Source organism: Carassius gibelio, chromosome B14 (genome assembly GCF_023724105.1).
Source record: "Carassius gibelio isolate Cgi1373 ecotype wild population from Czech Republic chromosome B14, carGib1.2-hapl.c, whole genome shotgun sequence".
NCBI classification, from domain to species: domain Eukaryota; kingdom Metazoa; phylum Chordata; class Actinopteri; order Cypriniformes; family Cyprinidae; genus Carassius; species Carassius gibelio.
Genome location: NC_068409.1, coordinates 19160256 through 19177597, shown reverse-complemented (window position 1 = coordinate 19177597; position 17342 = coordinate 19160256). Strand labels below are relative to the sequence as shown.

Sequence of the window (17342 nt, the reverse complement as noted above, 5' to 3'; positions counted from 1 at the left end):
TTAAGTTTTATTCGTAGTTAAACCACGGTTAATTATCGTAAAGGCTATAATGCTCGAATAGGCTGCTTAAAGCCCTCTAATGCTGTCTAGGCAGTCAGCTCGCGAGGTTTTAAACGCAGCCCGCGTCTCCTCGCAGGAAGTGAAGGCGCGAGGAAGGAAGACGCTAAACATGGCACGAGAAAGAAGTCCAGCTTCATGGCTTCACCCTCAAACAAGTGTAACTCGCAGAATAACGTTACTCTTGCTTTTATGGCTACTCCACTTTTCTTCCGTATATTCCGATATAACGGACGGGAATGCGGAGCACTTAAAGCGGGAGCATTCGCTCATTAAGCCCTATCAGGGTGAGTAGCTTGCTAGTCGAGTGATTAGGGTTTGATGACGTCCTGTAGCCACACACTCACTAAAGTGTCTTAGGTTTCTGTTCACTACGTAAATTAGGATACCACTCAAGTTGTTTTGTAATGTCATGGGTCATGTTTTTCATCAGGAACACGTATATAAACAGGCTACTGTAGAGTCATAACAGTGACAACTCAATGTAAACAAAGCTAGTCAACCTTTATTTGAACAGATGCATTTAAAGTGGAGGTTATAAAGGAATCCACCTTCACAGGGAGAGCATGCAGATGATCAGTTTACTATTTAATTAAGAGAGAGGGGAAAACATATATTGCATAGTCAAGACTTTGATGACTGTTTTGTATTGTCATATACTGGGGTCTGAAGAACTGAAAAGGAGCGAAAAACTGCATTATCGGGGACAAAAGTGACACTATCAGGGACACGTTTACTTCATATGTTTGTGCTAAACCTGATGATCTTGTTCTCCAGCATTATGTGAGGAAGACCTAAAGAGGATCTTATGGAATAAAGTCACACAGCAGTATCATAGATACTAAATATTTTGTATTAGTTTTATATCATTAAATAAAATCATCCTACTGCTTTCTGGTTTATTTCCAGGTGCACTGTTAAAAAAAATTACATTACATTAATTACATTTACTTTAAAAACTTAGTTTATTGTAATAATACTGACAGTGCTTCCAGTGAGCTTATATATTTTATAATTTCTATAAATTATATATTTTATTTGTAACTAAGTATAAATTACTACTAATACTACTACGCTATTATTTAATATTTTATTAAGTGATATAATGTTCATTATAAGTGTCCTGTTAATAAAAAAAGGCCAATACTTTTAGGTCATACACACAGAATAACACGCATGACACTAATATAATTAAATAAATATTAATTAAATTATATACATAAAGAAAAACCCCTAATGTACATTATTGATAACAAAAATAAACTATTTGAATAATAATTCAATAAAAAATGATATGTGATTTGTCTTTTTTCGTTGTAAATTATATGCCTACAAAAAAAATTTACAAAATTAATAAATTGGTTGCAATTAACTAATTCACTTTTTTTTTTTTTGCTGTAGCATTTTTAAAGTTTATTTTAGTAGTCTTCTTTTTTTTTCTTTTTACCGTGTTTTCATTAATTGTTTTTGAAGGCTTTTGAACCCCAGTGTATGTGATGAGACTCATTTTTATCTACTAATGTTTCTCACGACTTACAATAACGTGTATATAAGCTTCACTCCAAATTACCAAAACACTGTAAATTCATGCAGCAGAAATTCATTATTCATTATTTTTCGTATGTCAGGTGTTGGAACAAGTTCGTCAAGTCAGTGGGACTTTTCGGGAAGTACTTTAGTAACCAGCCAGTATGTGCGTCTGACTCCGGATGAGAGGAGCAAACAGGGCTCCATCTGGAACACAGTGGTGAGTAAAACTGACCTAAAACCTAAACCAAGTAGTTAATTTGAACATGGAAAAGTCATGTGAGCAACTTTAACCCAGTGCAAAATCTGCATGGAGAAATGTTTCATAAAATTCCTGAAAATTGGTTATTGTGATGCACTCTATTAAATGCAAAATGAGGTTGAGTTATATTAATATTCCCTCTCTGCAGCCCTGCTATTTGAAGGATTGGGAGATGCATGTGCAGTTTAAAATTCATGGATCAGGAAAGAAGAATCTCCATGGAGATGGTTTTGCCATTTGGTACACGAAAGAGAGGCTACATCCTGGTAAGACTGAAGGTTTAGATCCCGTCGAAGTCTTTCATTAATTTCATGAATTTAAATGTAATGAGTTATAATGCTATATGTGTGTGTGTGGTCCACGTGATCCATCGGCAAGTCAGCTCTTTCTTCCCTGCAGTTGATTGTGTCATACTTTTATTTAGGCCCTGTCTTTGGAAACCAAGACCGTTTTGTAGGCCTGGCTATTTATGTGGATACCTTCCGTAATGATCTTCAAGGAATGGATGTAAGTGGGCCGTACTCACGGGTCCTTCTTTCTCTGCAGGCACCGTGTTTGGCAGTAGTGCCAACTTCCTTGGGTTGGCCATGTTTATAGACACATACCCTAACGATGAGGCTCCGGATGTGAGTTGAGAGATGTAAAATATTTGTGTCTTTGTACCTTCATTTGAACGGAAGCTTTGCTTTATCATTATGGATTCAACTCTAGATATCTGTTTCTAAAAAGCGCTAGTATTTATGGGAATACTGGATCTTTGGCATGTTTGTTCTGCTTCTGTTCATTGGATTGCTCTTCACACAGAAAATGAGGATAGTTTGAATACGATTATTATTTGACAGGTGTTTGCATTCAGATCAAACAATCCTTCGAGTAGAGAAGAATGTATTTTATTCAAACTATCCCTTCACTTTTATTTATTTACTATATGTAACCCTGGACCACAAAACCAATCTTAAGTGTTAATTTTTCGAAATTTGAGATTTATACATCATATGGAAGATGAATAATGATGATGATAATTAATGTATGGTTTATTAGGATCGGACAATATTTGGCCGAGATGCAACTATTTTTGAAAAATCTGGAATCTGAGGGCGTAAAAAAAAAATAAATACTGAGAAAATCACCTTTAAAATTGTCCAAATGAATTCTTAGCAATGCATATAACTAATCAAAAATTGAGTTTTGATATATTTATGGTAGGACATTTACAAAATATCTTCAAGGAACATGATCTTTACTTAATATCCTAATGATTTTTGTCATAAAAGAAAAAACAATAATTTTGACCCATACAATGTTTTTTTTGGGATTGCTAAAGATATACCCAGCGACTTAAGAATGGTTTTGTGCTCCAGGTTCACATATGTTCTGAATTATCAATATATAGCAACTTCATTTATATATTTTTTTCAACAATTTTGCCAAGCACTACAAATAATCATTGCTTTCTTTGTTTTGCTTGCATTATGTGGTCCCTCTTTTTTCACCCTCATCATTCATTACTTGTTGTTGAAGCATTTCATTAAAAAAATAAAAATATTTAAAGTGCATATTGTTATAGTTTTTGGTAGAATGCAGTGACATTTTATGAATTTAGATCATTGTGTTTTACACGATCTGGTTCAGGAACAGCTGGATAAGGGTAGAGTTTGCCATCCTTTAGTAATTTACATTGCTTTTGTCAGCAATTAGGCAAAAATCGATGTAATAAATCAAATTGATAATCTTTGGTCCTCCAGCGCTCATTTCCCTATATTTCTGCAATGGTGAATAACGGCTCCCTGCCGTACGACCACGGGAAAGACGGTCGCTCCACTGAATTGGGAGGCTGCTCTGTGGAAATCAGGAACAAAGATCATGACACATACCTGGCCATCAGATACTCCAGAGGCAGACTCACGGTAAGATACTGCAACACAGTTATAAAGAGTCAGTAAGATTTGTGTCTTAAATACAATAAGAAAAAAATATATATATGTAACATTTTGGTAATATTTTACATTTGGACTGCACTGTTTTTAACGTAAGTAGACTGTGATTTTATACAGAAATGTGTTTAACTAATGTATTTTAAAAATGTATCGTCTGAATGTTTATTTTTTGTCTAGTATTAATCTTGAACATCTTATAGTTTTTTTATTTTTTATTGTATGATTGTTGTGATTTATTCTGTTTTGGCCATGAAGATAGTCTTGCTACTGAAATTGTGTTAAAAGAGAAGTGAATTCATTAATAAAAGCTTTACGATTAGGCTCCACTTAACTTAAAATAGTTTTTATGACCCAACAAAAATATTTCAAAAAGCTTAATATTTACTAATACATTAATAAAAAGTTGCACTGTTAGTATTATATAATGGACTGGAGCTAACACAAACTGCGTCAGTATTTGTATTAAATAGCATTAATAAATACTGTGACAAAAGTATTGCTAATAGTTAGTAATTGTAAATCAATGCATTTACTGAAGTGTTTATTATCAGTGCTAAAAACAGTTGAGTTGCTTAATATTTTTATGGAAACCGTAATACAGGTTTATCTTTGATGGATAAAAAAATAGTAACAAAAGAACAGCACTTTTGTCCCATTCTAAGTATCTTTGTCTTGTCATTTTTTATCAATTGGATGCATCCTTACTGAAATAAAGTATTAATTTCTTAAAAACAACTGTATTATTAATTGTTTTATTTTATTGTTTCATTTTGGCACTGAAACCACCATGATGTGTTTGTCATGATAAGAGCCATTTAATACATGGAGTTAAATATATATATATATATATATATATATATATATATATATATATATATATATATATATATATATATATATATATATATATATATGAAAGTATATGACAGCTGTGTTGTGTTTCCACAGATTATGGTAGATGTGGATGACAGAAACGATTGGAAAGAGTGCATTGATATCGGAGGTGTCCGCCTCCCTACAGGATACTATTTTGGGGCTTCTGCGGCCACAGGAGATCTTTCTGGTAAGTGTTACTTTTAAATCTCCCCTTGATGTCCAAAGTGATCCTGATGCCTTTTGCCAGACCTCACGGATGCAGTTTGCTCTGTGCAGACAATCACGACATCATCTCTATGAAGATGTACCAGCTGATGGTGGAGCACACTCCTGAGGAGGACAACCAGGACTGGACGAAGATCGAGCCGAGTGTCAGTCTCCTCAAGTCACCCAAAGGTAACACGGCTGATATGTAGTTCTAGATGGAATGAGATTTAATTCAAGATGTCGGGTTCATATCTTCTCCCCCAAAACAGATAATATCGATGATCCGACGGGGAATTTCCGGAGCACGCCCCTCACTGGCTGGAAGGTGTTTCTGCTTCTGCTGTGCGCTCTGCTGGGAATCGTGGTCTGCGCCGTTGTTGGTGCCGTGGTGTTTCAGAAGCGCCAAGAGAGGAACAAGAGGTTCTACTAAACCACAGGATTTCAAAGAACTCTGGAGATTGTAGGTGAAATAAATAAAAAAAAACATTAATGTGAATTTTGAACAGCTGTAAACATGTGGATATTATCGAACTGCTCCACTGGAAGGAAAAATGGTTCGAGTCTAAAGAGTGCGATTTGTGGCTTCAAAGAAATGTGTCTTTATGTTGGTCTTTATTTGGGTCTTCCGAGGTAAATTACAAATTTTTAAAGCAGTCTACAGTAGAAGATTTACATTTTTGCGTGTGCCCTTTATATCCTCTTTTTTTTCTTGTTTTAACCCTTTATCAGTGTTTCCTTTCCATCTACACATTACTTCATTCTGCTCTGAAGTTCTGATTGTTTTTATAACCTGTGTGATTTACTTCTAAGAGGATTTTAATGGACTGCACAAGAAATCGGACTGATGAAAAGCATCCTCTTTAATTGTTCAAATCAATGTAAATATTTTAGGTTGCTGCCCTATAGTCTCTTTGTTCTATGGCATAATGATTGAGTCTTGTTTTTTTAATCATAGGAATTTAGAAAATATTGAACCAAAAATACTTTTGTTTTATTAATGTTCAGCCTTATGTGAGTCAAGTTGTTTTTCTTGCATCTTTTTGTTAATTTAGCTTTTTTTGAGCCTCTAAGAAGTTATTGCAAATGCACTGATTTACAGTTGTTTCTGAAAGAAGTTCACATTTAAATGGGCAGTGACTGTACAATGATGCTTTTGGTGAGAAAATAAAGCAGGTACAACAGTTAACTAGTCAAATATTTGTCCTTTTTTTCAGTTTTGAACAGCTTTTTTCTTATTTTGCCCTTAATTATTAGGACCCAATTAATGTAATGCCATATATATATATATATATTTATTATTATTATTTATTTATTTTAAGTCGTTTTAGACTCTCGTCCCAAAAAATGCTTTTGTTCACAGAAATATGAAACTTTAAACTTGTACCAAAGCAGTAATTACTAATTTGATAGTATCAGATTCCCCAGTTGGCAGCAACGAATTAAAGGTTATGGCAAATTTGAAAATTTATGAGCGCGAATCTTTCGTGATTCGTGATCCTGCTCCGAACTCCCGAAATGATTCAAATGATTTGCGATCCCCAAACTGACTCAAATGATTCGCGACCCCGCTACAAAGTCCCGAACTGATTCAAATGATTCGTGATCCCGCTCCGAACTCCCGAACTGATTCAAATGATTTGCGATCCCCAAACTGACTCAAATGATTCGCGAACCCGCTACGAACTCCCGAACTGATTCGCGACCCCGCTACAAAGTCCCGAACTGATTCAAATGATTCGCGATCCCGCTCCGAACTCCCGAACTGACTCAATCTGCCTAGGGCACGAACTCCCAGAGGGGGCACCATCCCGCTTGCTCCAAAAAAAACTTCCTCCATTGTCCCATCTGCGTTCGCGACCGCTTGCACCTCATGTTTGCGGCTGAATGTTCATAATTGATGGATGAATCCAATCCAGCGAAGAGAAAAGAAAACTAAAAGTAAAAAAAAAAAAAAAAACAGACATTAAGTTGGCTTGACGTTGGACGTTGGACGAGTCTCAAATTTAGGGACCTTCTCTAAAGTTACATGCGATATTGGTATACACTTTTCTAACGTCAGTAGCATTTGAGGAGAATGACTTATAGTCATAAAAACAACTGTAATTGTTCATGTAGGTGTCAGCTATAATGCACAATTGAATTAAATGTTTGATATTCATTAAAATAATCTGTAAATCATATGTAAATTATGCTACTCTTTCACATGGGCTCAAACGCAAATTTGAAGCTGCACACCTTATACATTTTTAATATATATTAAAATAAAGTATAAATCATTTAGGTAAAAATGAGGCCCGTTTATCACCTTCAGGCACATTCCTGTGAAAGATTTTTTTTTTTTCAGGCTCCCTTACGAAAATTACCCATGGTTTTGACAATAGCACCACAAATCATCGTTCTTGTAGTCATGGTAACTGCAAATTAAATATTCAAATATTCACTTCATCTTTCATTTTTGGACAGGTTTTTGCTATAGATGACACAGCCTTTATAATTTCTTCAACAAAAAACGTGCATATCACAACCCTTACAAAAATAAACCATAGTTTTATCATAGTAAAACTGCTTAGTTTCCTTTTGCATGATTTCTGAATGCTCGAGATTATAAAATAAATTAGAATCATAATAAAGTTATAGACACAGGTAAATGTTGAGAGCTACAATTGTAATTTGTAAATAATACAATTTATTCATTGAGTTTTTTATTTGATTAAAGTTCTATTTTCTAAACTTGGTGTTTTTGTTAGATGAGAGGATTTCACCATTTCATTTGATAAAACTATCGTCATTCATTCGTATCGTATACACAGACTGACAGAAATGGCAATGTCTTTACGACAGCCTGTCAAAATAAAATCTCAGTATAACTTGAAGAAATTCAGACAGAAATATAGTACCAGAGTAGAGTAGAGTAGAGTACGCAGCGCTGTCAAGTAGGCTTAATAGCTAATAATAATATTTAATTTAAAAACACAGAAACTCTGTCTACAACAAACCAAAATAAAAGTTTGGTCTAACTCAAAGAAATTATGTAAGAAATTGCTAAGTAAAATATACTTAAAAGATATACTAAAACATTATTTTAAAGGAATATCACACAAGTTTTCATAGAAGTTTTAATTTAAGCTTGCCAAAACAATAACACCATATTTTTCAAAAACAATTTCTAAAAGTACATTTGTTTTTGTGCCTATAATGCTTATTTATTTATTATTATTGTCAGCTAATAAAACCTATGCTTCAGGGACTATATTCATATAACATCTAAGGTTAAATGTAGCTCTAGACTGGTTGAGTTAAATGTGATTAACACTAAACTGTACAAAATCAGTTGAGTCTCCCCAGCTGTAAATGTCATTGGCTGTTAAAGTCTTGTGTTTCTCTTAATAAATTGACATATTGATAACACTGAACCTTTAATAATGCTCTTAATTACATGTTGATGTATACTGTATGCATTAGTGAGTGTGGTGGTGCTTATGGGGTATGATCACTTATTCCTTATATGAACTGTTTCAAATGCAAGACATTGATTGCATGAGATTAAGTTTGTAAATAATAGCATCAGACTGTGATAACTGTGACTAAATTCAGTATATATACGTCTGCCATATGTTGCCACCCCTTAAAAAATTCCTGCCCTCTTCTGGCCACCCCATCAATATTTTTCTAGATCCGCCCCTGATCACGCGTCAACGTTTCACGAAGAATGTGAAGTTAATAATGATAATACCGAGGTATGTTCGGATAGCAGGAGCTTTTATGACGAAATAAATAATTTTGCAATAAGTTGCAAAAGATTCGATTCACTCGGTTGAAACTACAATGACCATGAGCCATCTGGGGAACGCGCTTTCCGCTTTGTGATTGGACGGTGGCCGGCGATGGGTTACGTGGCACTGGAATCGCTGCGCATGCGCAGTGCGCGTCCCACCGGTAGTGTCCAGATGGCGGCAGTCAGAATGCAGTTCACACTTTACTTGGTGTTTTTGTTAAACATTTACAACAGTTTTGTGTCATCGTTGTATTTCCATATCGGCGAGACTGAAAAGAAATGCTTCATAGAAGAAATACCGGACGAAACCATGATAATAGGCAAGTAGGATAAACAGAATAAGCCAACTTTGTAGTGCACGTTAATGCTTAGCCTAGTGCTAACTAACGTTAGCAGGTTTGTCGTTAGAGTTTATTCTTTGGCAACAAGCTTGATTTTCAACTAGTTCAACTAAACAAAATATTGGTTACAAATGAGCTTTTCTAGGTTTTACCGTAACTTAGACAACATAACATCTAAATACACACGTGTAGATGCATACTAGACCGAGAAAGCAACAGTGTTAACTGTTTTAAAACGTTGAATGAAGGTAACTCCACAGTGATCCATCATCCTGCTGCTCTCTGTCTAAATAAGATGAAGAGATGAATTATGAGACAAGAATCTGATGTTGAAATATCCTGAATGCAGTGACACAACACCAAGTGAATATGACATAACTTCTCACTTGATGATAATAACTTACTGTTTTTAGTCAGGTGTTTTTGTCAGTGGATTATTATGAAAACAGTGAAATTCTTTTTTTCTTACAATATGTCAAACTTTTTTAATCAGGTAACTACCGGACGCAGCTCTATGATAAGCAGAGAGAAGAGTATTTGCCTGCGACTCAAGGACTGGGGATGTTTGTGGAAGTGAAGGATCCTGATGAGAAGGTCTGTCTGATTAAAGTTAGAGTTATTAAAGTCAAGCATGTTTTCTTTTCTCATTTGCTTATCTTTTTTGTTGGTTTCAGGTGATCCTGTCCCGCCAGTATGGATCCGAGGGCAGGTTTATCTTCACCTCACACACACCTGGAGAGCATCAGATCTGCTTGCACTCAAATTCCTCCAAATTTGCTCTGTTTGCTGGTGGGATGCTTGTGAGTTTATTCTGCTCTCCTCAAACTATATTTATTAATATTTTGTTAAGAAAAGTACAATATTGCAGAGTACACAATGCAAATATGATCCACACGAACTGACAAAATGTTGTGAGGAAATAAAAGTTAATCCATAAAACTTTTGGAATAATATATATATATATTTAAATAAGTTTATATTTCATTTTAGATTTATAAATTTTTACATTAAATGTTAGCATATTAAATGCAAGGAGAGTGTCTACTTTAATGTTTGAAATAATTTTTGTGAAAACAATATATGGGTTAAATAATGTTAAATTTTTATGCATTGAAACACATTTATTCAAAAAGAAGAAAATGTGAATTATTTAATATTTTACATTTTAAATTATTAAAAACTCCTTGCTGATAAATGGGTAAAACCTAGTGGTTTTAAGGAGTCTGTCATAGATAGGTATTGATTTAAAATGATGATAAATTAGATTTTGGGGCTGCACTGTGATCCTTAAATACAGGCTTTTAATGTTTCTTGCTCTAAATATCCCTGACACTTTTTTGGTAAATTGTCTATTGTTGCATTGAATTACATTTTAGTATGTGTCTTCTGTTAATCATGGTAAGAATGTATGATAGCCATTATTTTTTGCTTAGAAAGAAAATATTGCACAGGTCAAACTATTTATACATTTTTTTTTAATCTACATGAAACCTTTTTTTTTAATTAAGCGCGCAGACAATTAGAAATGTCTTTTTTTTTTTCTTTTATATGATGACCTATTTAGTCAGCTTTTGCTTTTGAATTTTTGATACAGCGAGTTCACTTGGACATCCAAGTTGGTGAGCATACAAACAACTACGCAGAAATCGCATCCAAAGACAAGCTGACTGAGCTGCAGCTGAGGGTGCGACAGCTGATGGAGCAAGTGGATCAGATCCAGAAAGAGCAGAACTATCAGCGGGTCAGTGCTCCGTGGGTTTGAGGTTATACAGAACTAGTGATAGAACAAGGCTTTTCTGTCACATGTGCACAAGAATGATCCTAATCTGACTTTTCTTGTCCTTCTAGTATCGTGAGGAGCGCTTCAGACAGACCAGCGAGAGCACCAATCAGAGAGTCCTGTGGTGGTCTATCGTCCAAACGCTGATCCTGGTGGCCATTGGGTTTTGGCAAATGAGACACCTGAAGAGCTTCTTTGAAGCCAAGAAATTAGTATAGAACTGTATTCCGATTTTTTTTAAGTTGTGATGATTGTCAGCACACACAGCATTTTGAAGACTGCCTGCTTCACGTGTGGTCAAGAGCAAGTCAACATGCTTTCAGCTCTGTAGTTCCCTACTTTAAATTGTTTTGCGCTGTTTGTATCAGTGCCACACCCCATGTAATGTGAACCTAGATTCTGTTCAGAAACGCATTACAATTTGGAGGTGATGTGCACTCAACAAAGCAGTTAACTGTATTCAAAACACAAATTGCATAGTGGTTGCCTTCTCATCTATTAAAGCCCCTTGATAAAATATTTGTTTGAGAAAGCTGATGAAGTCATTAACTATTAACTGGGCTGCGAGTATGATGCTTTTCCTAATTGACCTTGGATTATTCGCTTAAACATTTACAAGACAAAACTAACCGAGTTTATCCTGGTGGCAGGTGTAAATGGATTCTGTTGTTTGGTTATGCAGTAAATAGTATGATATTTAAAGGTATGCTCAGAGTGAATGTTTCTCGGTGTTAAAATTTTTATTCTTTATACAACTGGATGATGATTTCTTTTCTAGACCCCTATTTTATTTTATGATACATTGAAATAGATGATATCAAAAGGTTTATATTTTTCATGAATACCCATTAGCTATCAGCTATTACTATGACAGAGCTTTTCTGTTTGCTTTGAAAGCCGTCTAACCATCTTACACAGACATTATCATGTTTTTCACATCTTTTTCTATTGTAAACTCCTCAGGTTGATGTAGAGATTTCAGTGGTTCATGCACTCTTAAATTGATCTGCCTAGAATACACTGTCAAAACCGCAAACGATATTTGAGATTTGCTCGCTTTTTCAGATACTATAGCTGGTGTAATTTTTTTTTTTTCTTTAAAAAAAATATACTGGATGTTGTTTTGAGTGTTTTGTTACGCATCGATTGCTGCACACTGAAATGCTTTGCCATCACATTTGTATGGTTTAACTTTTTTGTTTTTGGTCATTTTAGTTTGTGAACAGCCACTGGGAAATGGGTTTACTTTTTTTAAAAAGTAGGGACAGGGGAAGGAAAACTTGTTGGTGAGAAATCTACCCCATAAATGCACTCAGAAATAAAGTTTCCCACTCTCCTTAACATTGGCTCAGTTGTCTTCATAGTTTTTTGGGTGAAACAACTTCTACAAGTTAGTAATTTGAGGAATTAATTTACTTGAGGAGTGTTACACACCTTGACCATATTTGGCTAATGATATGAAACAGTCATACTACAGTCATTAAAAAAAGAATTTACATTTACGCTAAATTAACTAATGTAATTTTTTTTACATAGATATTTAATTATTTAAACTATTCCGAGCTTTAAAAATGTAATTGGATGTTTGATATTTTACTTACTATCTTAGTCTATCTACGTCCGCTTCGTGATCGAATCTTTCTTTGGTTTGGATCTTTTCAGTGAACCTGTTGAACCGATTCACTCAGCCGATCTAAGCGGTCTGCAAATAGTTTTATTTAAACCTGCAAAACGTATTTTGTGTCAGCTAAAAAAACATTTATATTTTGTTTAGTGTAAATACATCTTTCATATCTAGGTTCTAACTAACTTTTATGAGCTAAATGAAGATTGCAACAAACTGAACGCTGAACACGAATGACTAAAATAAACATATTAACCTGCGTAATAAACAATGTAATATTCTATTGAAATGTAAAGTCATGCGATAGCGTAAAATAGTCACTGAATCGTTTTAAATGAACTGTTCTGAAGTAACGATTCTTGGAAAAGAGTTGAATTCCACATCACAATTGCTCGTCAGTTATATTTGTACTATTATTATTTTTTGTATTACTGCACCCGCTATCCTTTGGTTGCCGTTTTAATACCGTTTGGTTACTGTATTAAAATATTTCTGATCATGTCTTTAAATGAATTGTAACGTTCAGGTCAGAAAATCATAGGAACTTTATTCCGTACGTTGTTTCCGGGGGAATATTTTAAAGACGGAGGTTGCAGCCAGTCTGTGACTTTTTTATTTTATCATAGTTGTCACGTACGTTTTTAAACGATTACCGGCAATGAGTCGCCTAATAAAAAAAACTTAAACCATATAGTATTTCTGATGCTTGTAAAACACGTCAAAAGTAATTCAGACGAATGCGTTAACCCTCAATCATTAACGCGAGCTCGTGCTGTGCGCTAGTTTTTTTGTCGCACCGTCATGAGTGACGTGGAACCATAGCGTGGAACTGAACTCACTCAAATGTGCTAATCAAACACAACACGCATGAAATGGGTTTATGATTGTGCTTTACAGATAGTGTGATTGGCATCGTACCTGCTATGAAAGAAATCAATTAGGAAGGAAGAATGGGATTTTACGCTGCAAGTCATTTGTGATGTAAAGAGGCACACGAACTAGGAATTTGATTTTAACATGTAGACGACATGATCTCGAGCTCGAGGCGGTGTCAGTGAAATATTCGTGGAGATATTACGGTCTGCTCGCGTGGTAGAGATGATGTACTCTTCACGGAGGAAACCTGTGCTTTATTTCAGAGATGACAGAAGGTAAAAGGCATGCATATTAACGTGTGACCATTCTAATCTGTTTTTTGTTTCAATACAATCTTATTCTGAAAGATGCATTGTTGTAGTCATCTACAAATGTTGTTCTGTGGCTTGTAAAAGCTTCTGTGTAAGTGAACCCAGATCTTGGTAGTAGATGTTGTTTCATGTGTTTCATCATTTGAAGAAGTGAAAGTCAAAGGGTGCATCAACATGGAGAGGTTGAGTGAGTATATGTTGAGAAGTGTGAAGAGTTTTACTAACCCTGTAAAGCCTGCCATATGCAATGATAGTCAGAATAAATCACAAACTTAAAATGCAATGCAAACTAATGGTGGTTAAGAACTTAACTATTAGATGTTCCTTCAAATATGATACATCAGGCTTTTGAAACTCTTTTTTTTCTTCTCTAGATAATCATGTAAACGCACGTTCCATCAGTCCAGTAAATGCATCAATAACAACAGGCTTGTATGTAATTCTTAAAAAAAATCATTAAATTTTTTGTAGCAAAAAGGCCATTTATTGGCTTAAAATGTATAAACTATCAGTCAGTTAACAGAAAGGGTGTACGAGATTGTGTACTACAGGTTTTCAAGCAAAGTTTTAATCATTTTAGTACTTTACAGGACTTAGAAACTCATCTACATGATGCATTAGGCTTTATAGGGTTAATTCTGATTGAGAAAGATGCATGAGGATCAACAATACATTTGTCAACAAATGTAACTAATGCTTGCAGTTGCATATTTTAAGTAAGTTGCTTATGCTAATTCATTTTGATCAACTGTCTAACTAAAACTCTTAGTGTAACCTTTTTGTAATGTACTTCAAAGACCCTATGAATCATAACTGGGTTTTATTACTTTAACGCCATTTCTGTTCGCTTTTAAGTCATGTGCAGACATAAACATTTCAAATGATTGTAAAAATAATAAATAGCAATTGTAAAGATTATTTCTCTTCTTGAAAACTAACCAAAAAAGTATGGCTGACTCATCATGCACTCATTCGTTTTGTCCAATCACATGCTTTCCTAGAATGTTGCTTAAAAGTACAGTCACATTAGTTAAATTTCATTGCATAAAGCGGCCTACTGTCAACTTTCTGTTGGACAGAATAATCAACATATAGCTGTTGTGAAATCTGCATGGGGAAGCCTTTGGTGCTCACATGAAATGACTGGATTTTGCACTTAAAAATAGTGATAAATGTGACTGCATCTCACTTCTGACTTTGAGCTCTAATTCCGGGACATACGTCAGTTTCACTCAAAAATGTTTTTTTTTAAGCCTTAAACAAGTGTTGGCCACTGATGTTTTGTATGCACAGACTGCTTTGCTCCATTTATTTAGTGGTTGAACATGGTTATATTTTGTGTTCATGTTTCCAGTTTTCTGTCGAGGAAATGCACCGTCTGGAAGCTCTTTGGGCTCTGCATGCTGTTTGTCTTGGGCTCTCTTCTTTGGGTGCAGCTGACTTGTTCAGGAGACATGAGCCAGACGGTTAGGCACGGTCACCTCCCTCACCAGCCCTGTCCCGTCGAGAGACAGTCCTCGTCTGCTGATGACCCTTCCTGGGGTCCTCACAAAATGGCCCTCATTGTGCCATTCAGAGAGCGCTTCGAAGAGCTGCTTATATTTGTCCCTTATATGCATGCATTTCTCAACAAAAAGAAAATACGACATCAAATATTTATTGTGAACCAACTGGATCACTTCCGGTGAGTAACTTTCATTGCTGGAATAGTCTAGCTATGTATGTATTTGGTCTTTTATTGAAAGCTGTATCCATTGCACAACCCTTTATACACATGCTTTTCAGCTTCAATCGGGCCTCTCTTATTAATGTTGGGTTTATGGAAAGCGGAAATGACACGGACTACATTGCAATGCATGATGTAGACTTGTTGCCTCAAAATGAGGATCTGGATTATGGTTTCCCAAACGAGGGTCCCTTCCATGTGGCTTCGCCAGAGCTTCATCCCTTATATCATTACAAGACGTATGTTGGAGGAATCCTGCTGCTCACCAAGAAACATTATCAGCTGGTAAGAATCCTCAATAGTTGTGTGAGTATTGAATACTGCTTCGGAAGAGAATTCGTTCGCAAGTTACAGTCGCTTTTCATGTGTGTCTGAAGTGCAATGGGATGTCAAATCGCTTCTGGGGATGGGGAAGAGAAGACGACGAGTTTTTTAGGAGACTAAAAACAGCTGATCTTAAGGTACTTGAAGATGTTTGACAGTATCTTTAACTGTTTTTCTGTTTGCATAAATCGTTTTGTCTTTACCATTCAAATGCCTGCAGCTTTTTAGGCCAGCGGGGATTACTACAGGAACTAAAACATTTCGACACATCCATGATCCAGGCTGGAGGAAGAGAGATCAGAAGCGGATCGCTGCACAAAAACAGGTCCAAAAATCTGGATTTTAAAATATGTATTCCTCATATGAAATTGGGCATCATTGTGATTATGTATTAATCATGTGATTTCATATATTTTGATGCCATTTTGCAGTTAGACTAGTCTTAAGTTAGTCGTCTAGACTGGTCATAACTTTTTTAACTCAGTTTTGAAAAGGTAGATTGGTTTTATTTATTGGCAGCTGCTAATTGTTCTGGTGGCTGGTTTATGCATCTTGCCCTTGGTTGTTTCAGTAAGTTTGTATAGTAGTATTTTACTCTTCACTTCAAAAACTATGTCTAAAAAAATGGTGATATTTTATGCATCTGAGTAGGAATGGGGAAGAGAGAGAGGCAAACATTTTGCATTTCAGGTCAGCATTTCCAGCTAATCAGCCAATATTGTCTTAAATAGCCTGCATTACACTTTATCTTTTATAGCATGAGATTTTGACCAAATATTTTCAGACTTGATTTTTGTAAAATGTTGCAAAAAAAAAGCTTTTAAGAAAAAGTCAATTTTTGGACATACAAGGTAATAAAAATACCTTAAGGTAATTACAAATGAGCATGCAAAGCAAATATCTTTCAAAGGAACCCCATGAGGAGCATGCACCAGATCCATGCAATCTTCTCACCTTTTATTCCCCATGTACCTGTACATTTCTGCTCTCTCATGACACATTGTCCTCATGCTGACCCCTGTCCTAATGTTCAGATTCGTGTCTGTCTGTGTTTTCAGGAGCAGTTTAAGGTGGACCCAGAGGGCGGCCTGACTAACCTCCGCTACAAGGTGGAGTCCAGACAGGAAGTGACCATCAGCGGAGCTCCGTGTACTGTCATCAACACCTTTCTAGAGTGTGACGTCAGTCTGACCCCATGGTGCCAGCCGAGCTAACACACTTGAGCAGGACACATTCTCCTTCTGTGTACTGAAGGTTTCACAGATTCAGTCACACTTGAAAAATCACCCTGATCTGCTAACCCAAAGGACTTGAATATGTGACTGAGGGAAAATAACTTTCTCGACGTTTTTATTTTTATAGGACAGTGTTGTGGGCTTCATCCATGATGAAGCGCTGCCTCATTTTTGAACTGAACTGTGGACCAGGTTCTGCGCTGAGTTTGCATCATCTGCATTTCAAATACGAGCATCCAAATGTCCGGTTTTTAAAGATGAGTTTTATAATATTTTAGTTGTAGCAGTGGTCTGTTTTGGACTGTTTCTCTTTGTGCAATTGTGAGTATTTTGCTCAGCCGTGTCTTGACAGAATTCTGTTTCTTTTCGCATGAATACAAAATCATGTCTTGGAAAGGAAAATACATATATGAAAGGGTTTCGATGGTACTTGGATTGTATTTGCACATTGTTCAGTATTTGTATAAAAGCAAAGGTTTCCTAG

The 17342-nt window shown here is 35.5% G+C and overlaps 3 protein-coding genes across 4 annotated transcripts; all 3 read left to right on the top strand.

The window, feature by feature from the left end:
* Positions 1 to 73: 73 nt before the first annotated feature.
* LOC127971335 (vesicular integral-membrane protein VIP36-like) lies at positions 74 to 6052 on the top strand. 2 transcript variants are annotated; one of them, XM_052574240.1, is made up of 8 exons: positions 74 to 344; positions 1686 to 1804; positions 1995 to 2112; positions 2393 to 2472; positions 3592 to 3753; positions 4732 to 4846; positions 4936 to 5055; positions 5136 to 6052. In XM_052574240.1, the coding sequence occupies exons 1-8, from the start codon at positions 80 to 82 to the stop codon at positions 5294 to 5296; spliced, it is 1140 nt and encodes a 379-aa protein (XP_052430200.1). In that variant the 5' UTR covers positions 74 to 79; the 3' UTR covers positions 5297 to 6052. The 2 variants fall into 2 exon arrangements, with proteins under 2 accessions (XP_052430200.1, XP_052430199.1); XM_052574239.1 differs by lacking the exon at positions 2393 to 2472 and adding an exon at positions 2271 to 2353.
* Positions 6053 to 8735: 2683 nt separating this feature from the next.
* Positions 8736 to 12103, top strand: LOC127971787 (transmembrane emp24 domain-containing protein 9). Its single transcript, XM_052575013.1, has 5 exons — positions 8736 to 8961; positions 9476 to 9576; positions 9657 to 9782; positions 10577 to 10723; positions 10831 to 12103. Exons 1-5 carry the CDS (start codon positions 8751 to 8753, stop codon positions 10978 to 10980), a joined length of 735 nt encoding a protein of 244 aa, XP_052430973.1. The 5' UTR covers positions 8736 to 8750; the 3' UTR covers positions 10981 to 12103.
* An 843-nt stretch (positions 12104 to 12946) lies between these two features.
* On the top strand, positions 12947 to 17342 carry LOC127971991 (beta-1,4-galactosyltransferase 7). Its single transcript, XM_052575356.1, has 6 exons — positions 12947 to 13537; positions 14928 to 15257; positions 15359 to 15584; positions 15677 to 15760; positions 15844 to 15948; positions 16682 to 17342. The coding sequence occupies exons 1-6, from the start codon at positions 13485 to 13487 to the stop codon at positions 16835 to 16837; spliced, it is 954 nt and encodes a 317-aa protein (XP_052431316.1). The 5' UTR covers positions 12947 to 13484; the 3' UTR covers positions 16838 to 17342.